Source organism: Phoxinus phoxinus, assembly GCF_949152265.1.
Source record: "Phoxinus phoxinus genome assembly, chromosome: 6".
Lineage (NCBI taxonomy): Eukaryota > Metazoa > Chordata > Actinopteri > Cypriniformes > Leuciscidae > Phoxinus > Phoxinus phoxinus.
In genome coordinates, this window is record NC_136881.1 from 43,802,252 (window position 1) to 43,809,751 (window position 7,500).

The 7,500-nt window shown below is 43.9% G+C and overlaps 1 protein-coding gene across 4 annotated transcripts in view; it reads left to right on the plus strand.

The window, feature by feature from the left end:
- Positions 1 to 7,500, plus strand: part of LOC307001090 (cdc42-interacting protein 4 homolog) — a 21,616-nt gene that overhangs the window by 8,001 nt on the left and 6,115 nt on the right. For 2 of the 4 annotated variants that reach the window (XM_079617233.1, XM_079617235.1), the window contains exons 9-12: positions 514 to 669; positions 1,520 to 1,543; positions 3,266 to 3,375; positions 5,703 to 5,835. In XM_079617233.1, coding sequence (XP_079473359.1) covers positions 514 to 669; positions 1,520 to 1,543; positions 3,266 to 3,375; positions 5,703 to 5,835 — 423 coding nt within the window. The remainder of the gene's footprint in view (positions 1 to 513; positions 670 to 1,519; positions 1,544 to 3,265; positions 3,376 to 5,702; positions 5,836 to 7,500) is intronic. The other 2 variants (XM_079617234.1, XM_079617236.1) reach the window with 1 other exon arrangement.

The following is a 7,500-nucleotide window of genomic DNA, read 5'->3' on the forward strand; positions in this document are numbered from 1 at the left end:
TTGTGCTGTCGGTGGGTGCGATTATAATAGTTTTATAATATCAATACCACCATCCCTACATCCCACCATCGCGAGTTCATTTTGTTAGTTCGCCACCAGCACGTTTGGAAAAGTTGAAAGATGTAGGAAAACTAAAACGTTGTGGCAAACAAACACTTTTATCTGAAAACAGAATTTAACCAGCAGATGGCGGCAGAGGAGCTCTTGCTGTCTGATGAGGCTCTTCCACTGCAGTTAGTACCGCTGTGAAGTGGGGTTATGGACTTATCGTTATCTGCGCCGCTCCTCGGCAACCAACGAGAGGAACGTCTGCACTTCCTCCACTGGCCATTTCTTTTTTGACGTTTTCTTTCTTCTTCAAGCCAGTAGTTTAAAAACGGGAGCTACAGCGGTGGCTGTTCTCATGAGAAACCAGTTTCCTTTCCATCTCTGAGACTCTGAAGAGAAGAGATCTTCCATTCATGTGCCGTACGAAGTGCCTAATGTAGAAACTCCGTGTGTGTGTGTGTGTAGGAGACTCTGGTGCTCATCGAGCAGCACAGATCTGGCGCAGCGCCCCCTGCTGACGTGGAGTTTGAGGATTACAGTCAGGGAGTCAAACCTGTCCCGTCTGACAACACACCACACCTGCCGAAGGTGCGCATCAAACAACTGTTCAAGAAAAAACAGGTACAGGCATCGTCCGCTGGTCACACACACACACACACACACACACACACACACACACCACACCTGCCGAAGGTGCGCATCAAACAACTGTTCAAGAAAAAACAGGTACAGGCATCGTCCGCTGGTCACACACACACACACACACACACACACACACACACACACACACACACACACACACACACACACACACCTGCCGAAGGTGCGCATCAAACAACTGTTCAAGAAAAAACAGGTACAGCCATCGTCCGCTGGTCACTCACACACACACACACACACACACACACACACACACACACACCACACCTGCCGAAGGTGCGCATCAAACAACTGTTCAAGAAAAAACAGGTACAGGCATCGTCCGCTGGTCACTCACACACACACACACACACACACACACACACACACACACACACACACACACACACACACCTGCCGAAGGTGCGCATCAAACAACTGTTCAAGAAAAAACAGGTACAGCCATCGTCCGCTGGTCACTCACACACACACACACACACACACACACACACACACACACACCACACCTGCCGAAGGTGCGCATCAAACAACTGTTCAAGAAAAAACAGGTACAGCCATCGTCCGCTGGTCACACACACACACACACACACACACACACACACACACACACCACACCAGTGAAATATCAACTGATTTAATAACTCTGAGTTCTTGTCATATTACCCTTTCTAAACTATAGCTAATAAACTGATAACGTGAGACATGTTGAAGGAGTCTGAATAAGTTTTGGTTTGACTGTACACATGAATACTTACGTTTGTGTGTGTGTGTGTGTGTGTGTGTGTGTGTGTGTGTGTGTTTGAATCTTCAGGTGATGTCTCCTGATAAAAACATGGTACGGTGAGCTACAGCTTTATTCCCTGCATGCCGTTCACTTGTATACTCCTTCACAGACGTGTAAAGTGCCTGAGGTCGGGTGCATGATGCGCTTGTGTTGTGCGCTGTAGTTTGATTTGATTTCTGCGTTATTCACAATGATCTCATGCTTCATTCCTAATGCAGCGCGGCACAAGCGCTTTCCTTCAATAACTGCACGAGTGTGTGTGTGTGTGTGTGAGATGAGCTTCATATTTCAAGTTGACTAAACGTAAAGTTTTAGGGCAATTTAAGGCGAGACACTACAGGTGAATACGGTACAATCTTAAAATAATAGATATCACCATGAAGCTTCCTCAGTTGATTACTTACACAAGTTCATAACAAAAATGTATTACAAGTTTTTGAAATTTGTATGTTTAATTATGCAAATTAGGCATTTTCTCATTAAATATGCGCAATTTTGCATATATTTTCGGGAGATAGATCTGAACATATGATAAAGCCAGGTGCAAAATTATTTTTTCATTTTGATTACACACAAGATGAAGAAAGATGTTCAGAGGGATTTCAGGATATATGCTTTCATGACATAGGAAATCTCAATATACTGTCCATAGCCTTAAAAAATATATTTTCACCATATTTAATGTCACATAAATCAGGCCAGGAATGATTTATTAACAAATCCCTCTGAACATATCTTCAGAATACTGCTAAGTGTGTAACTGGAGAGTTTGGTGTACATCGGCTGAGATGTGTCACTGGAGAATGAGGCATTTAAAGATTTGTAATGTAAAAAATCATACTTTTTTAGAGAAAACAACTATTTACAGACACAATATCTTATCAAATCATTAGCAACAACAATACAAACCACCTAAATCACATCAAAACTTATAAACACAGCATTTATGGCCTTTAACTGAGCAGAAAAACAGCCAAAAACACACATCTGAGTGTCAGAGCGCGTCACGTGATGCATCTGAACCAATCACGGCGTCAGAAATGGACATCAGCCAATGAGATTTTGCTTTTACAGTTAAATGGCCATTATACTTTCACGATTGGTTGCTGATTAAAAGGAAATGACCATATTTGGATCCGACAGCATTGTAGAGGAGAGAGAGAGATTTCTAACGGTGTGTGTGATGACGGTGCAGACAGAGATCAGGATCATGATGATTTATAACGCCAACTTTTGATGAATTTCAGAGAAATCTACAGACGCAAATAGACAAAGTAAGTAAAATAAAGACTAAATGTGTATTTTGGACTTTTTTTCACCACAAGTCTGAAAGAAGACTTGTTATTGAAGACAAATATCCCAAAATTGACCAGTGAAAAAAACCCCGATGTTTTTGCCTGCCGTGTCTCGCCTTAAGTTGGAAAAACTATTTAAAGGGAGTAAGAAAGGGTGAGTTATAGCTTGAGCTGCAAGAGTTCACTGCATACAGACACAGAGACGTGTATGAATATTGATTTAGCGATTGAAAAACCAATCATTAGTCCCATCCGTATTAACATTAGAACAAAGTCATGAAAACATTCACGCGTGTGTTGAGAATTTAGCAGATTATTAGTGAATGAGACCCAGGGTCTATTTTTTACTGTACAAACATCTAACGTGTGCGTGTGTGTGTGTGCGCGTGTGCGTGTGTGTGTGTGCGTGTGCGTATGTGCGCGTGTGCGTGCGTGTGCGTGTGTGTGTGTGTGTGTGTGTGTGTGTGTGTGTGAGAAGCCGTCTTCGCTGGAGGACTTCTCTCGTCTTCCTCCAGATCAGAGGCGCAGGCGTTTGCAGGAGAAGATGGACGACGTACAGAAGGAGCTTCAGAAAGAGACGGAGCAGAGGTTCAGATCATTTACTTTCACACGTTTACACACGACACAATAACCGGCGACGCAACAGACATGTTTACGAGACGATTGTTGGAAAAAATACCTAGTAGTGCCAAAACACTAGTTGTGATGCGTGTATAACTTCTCATTATAAACCACACTTTCACAAGTCTACGGGAAACCAGAGAGCTGCACGGGTCCGATCTTGTAAGTCCGCACCCGCCCGTACCCGCGGTGCTTAAAACCGCATCCGACCCGTTTTCCGACAGCAGCACTAATTAAAATCCGCAATCCGACCCGCTTAAAATAGAACCGAGACCCGACCTGCACACGAAATAAAATCAGTTTAGCCAATCACATTATAGACACACTTTTTTCACATTTGTATTGCCTTTGGCGGCTTGCCTGAACACAAGGACAACAGAAGCTGTCAAAAAGCCCATATGTATGTTATGTACGGATGTAAACAAATATTGTAGTGCAAAATTTTTATGGACGTGACATTTGCAGTCAAAACTGCATTTTATGAATGAAAATGCATTTAATACCAATATATGAAAACGTCTGTTCATATATCCATCCATGCTCCCTTAATAAAGGAAAAATATCAGTCACACATGCGTTTTATATTTAATATGAGGGAAATACACAATGCCGTGTGACACAAAAAAATCTGTAACTTTTAGGTGGCAAATCATTTTTCTTTCGTTCAAATCCCACTCCGACATTAATTCTATATAGGGTACTGTAGGCTATCAGGCCTTCGTGTGGTAGGCTAGGCATTAAAGAAAACATTTATTTTCATAATTATATAATATATTTATATATTATTTCATCAATGTTGATTATATGAGAAGTGAAAAGCGTAGTAGCCTAAGATCATACGTTGTGCAATATTTCGGGAGACAGAGGCAGACATTATTGACCACTTCATTAAGTTTCTTACTGTATAAAGCCTTTCTTTAAAGTGAATTTCGTTTTGTATTTTATCTTAATTTTAATCAATGTTTTATCACCAATTGTGTGAATTTAACAAATAAGAAGTAATAGCAGGCATCAGGACACGGAGCGGAGGCAACGGCGCATGAACTGGAAATGAACGAAACTCAGCGTATAAGCTACATCCTCACAGACCTGAGAAACATATAGAAAGCTTGAAATGTGTACTTATAAACAAAACTATTCAAAACTAAAGAAAAGACTGCTCTGTCTCCCGGCTATATTTGACATAGGCCTAATCAATAATCATTGGCTACTTTTGCCGTTTCTTTGTGACATTTTTCATGAACGAGTCATCACCTCTCAATAGTTAATATTGTTATTTGGTGTTCAGTTTATACAGGTTTTCAAATGTTATTTAATAAAAAATAAAAAAAATTCCCCTGTGGCTGTGTTTGCATTAATACTGATTGTCCACAAGGCGCCGCATCTCAGTGTGTGTGCACGCTTGCCACTTCACTGTCAGCAGCGGTTCAGTTTAGGATGCAGGAACATTGCAAGTCTGTGTAAACGATGCATTTCGAACTTGAAATACAGGCATTTTGTAGATGTTCCTAAAAATATGCATTTATTTTCACATTTGCACGTGACTGTTTTGAACCCGTGTTTAGACCCGCGTTTCCCCCATGTCCGACCCGACCCACACCCGACCCGACCCGACCCACACCCGACCCGCACCCGACCCAACCCCGTATCCGACCCGACCCGACCCGACCCGACCCGACCCGCACCCGACACAGTTGGATATTTTTCACCCGTTTGAGCATAATTTGCGGGTCACCCGTCGGGTACCCGAACCCGTGCAGGACTCTGCGGGAAACGCATATTCTCCTCATGTTTGCTGATTCAGGGACGGAATTATTATATTCCTCTCGCTGTATTCGCTTATATCCGCATCAATCCGTCTGACTTTACTCTCCTAGCATCTCTGTGATCCGCGAGTGCGAGCTAAACTTTAATAACATCCAGTATTCCAGCAACTTCTTATACAAACTCTTATTATGCTTGGTTGAACGTTAACTTTCATATCTGCAAAGTTGTAAAGGTCAAAGTGCAGATTAATGGAGTTATTGTTTTGTTCATTCTCACTTCCTGCTGTAGGTTTGTAAATAATTTGCATAATGACAGTGTCTGGTCTTGATTGGCTGATCAGCGTCTCTTAGCTCCGCCCTCAAACACTGTAGTGTGTCTGGAAGAGTTTGGTTCGTGGTGTTCATGTCGAGAAGACGCTGTTTTGAGAAAAGAGCTGATGATGTAATGATTATTATGAGAACATTAAAGCATTTTTTGAGCTTGGATTCATGTAAACCTGTGTGTGTGTGTGTGTGTGTGTGTGTCAGCGAGGCTCTGATGAAGATGAAGGGTGTTTATGAGCAGAACTCTCAGCTCGGCGATCCGTCCAGCCTTCAGCCTCAGATCATAGAAACTGCTCAGAACATCGCCAGACTCAGAGCAGAGATCAGCAAATACCAGGTACACACACTCACACACTCACACACTCACTCACTCACTCACACTCTCACTCACTCACTCACTCACTCACTCACTCACACTCTCACTCACACTCTCACTCACTCACTCACTCACTCACACACACACTCACTCACTCACTCACTCTCACACTCACTCACTCACTCACACTCTCACTCACTCACTCACTCACTCACTCACTCACACTCTCACTCACACTCTCACTCACTCACTCACTCACTCACACACACACTCACTCACTCACTCACTCTCACACTCACTCACTCACACTCACACACTCACTCACTCACTCACACTCTCACTCACACTCTCACTCACTCACTCACTCACTCACACACACACTCACTCACTCACTCACTCTCACACTCACTCACTCACTCACTCACTCACACTCTCACACTCACTCACTCTCACACTCACTCACTCACTCACTCACACTCTCACACTCACTCACTCACACACTCACACACTCACTCACTCACTCACTCACACTCTCACACTCACTCACTCACTCACTCACACTCTCACACTCACTCACTCACTCACACACTCACTCACTCACTCACTCACTCACTCACACTCTCACACTCACTCACTCACTCACACTCTCACACTCACTCACTCACTCACACTCTCACACTCACTCACTCACTCACACTCTCACACTCACTCACTCACTCACACTCTCACACTCACTCACTCACACTCACACTCACACACTCACTCACTCACTCACTCACACTCTCACACTCACTCACTCACTCACTCACTCACACTCACACACTCACTCACTCACTCACTCACACTCTCACACTCACTCACTCACTCACTCACTCACACTCACACACTCACTCACTCACTCACTCACACTCTCACACTCACTCACTCACTCACTCACTCACACACTCACTCACTCACTCACTCACTCACTCACTCACACTCTCACACTCACTCACTCACTCACACTCTCACACTCACTCACTCACTCACACTCTCACACTCACTCACTCACTCACACTCTCACACTCACTCACTCACTCACTCACACACTCACTCACTCACTCACTCACACTCTCACACTCACTCACTCACTCACTCACTCACTCACTCACTCACTCACACACTCACACTCTCACACTCACTCACTCTCACACTCACTCACTCACTCACACTCACACACTCACTCACTCACACTCACTCACACTCTCACACTCACTCACTCACACTCTCACACTCACTCACACTCACACACTCACTCACTCACTCACTCACTCACTCACTCACACACTCACACTCTCACACTCACTCACTCTCACACTCACTCACTCACTCACACTCACACACTCACTCACTCACACTCACTCACTCACTCACACTCTCACACTCACTCACTCACTCACTCACACTCACTCACTCACTCACTCACACACTCACACTCTCACACTCTCACACTCACTCACTCACTCTCACACACTCACTCACTCACTCACACTCTCACACTCACACACTCACTCACTCTCACACACTCACTCACTCACTCACTCTCACACACTCACTCACTCACACTCACTCACTCACTCACTCACTCACTCACTCACACTCTTACACTCACTCACTCACTCACTCACTCACTCACACACTCACACA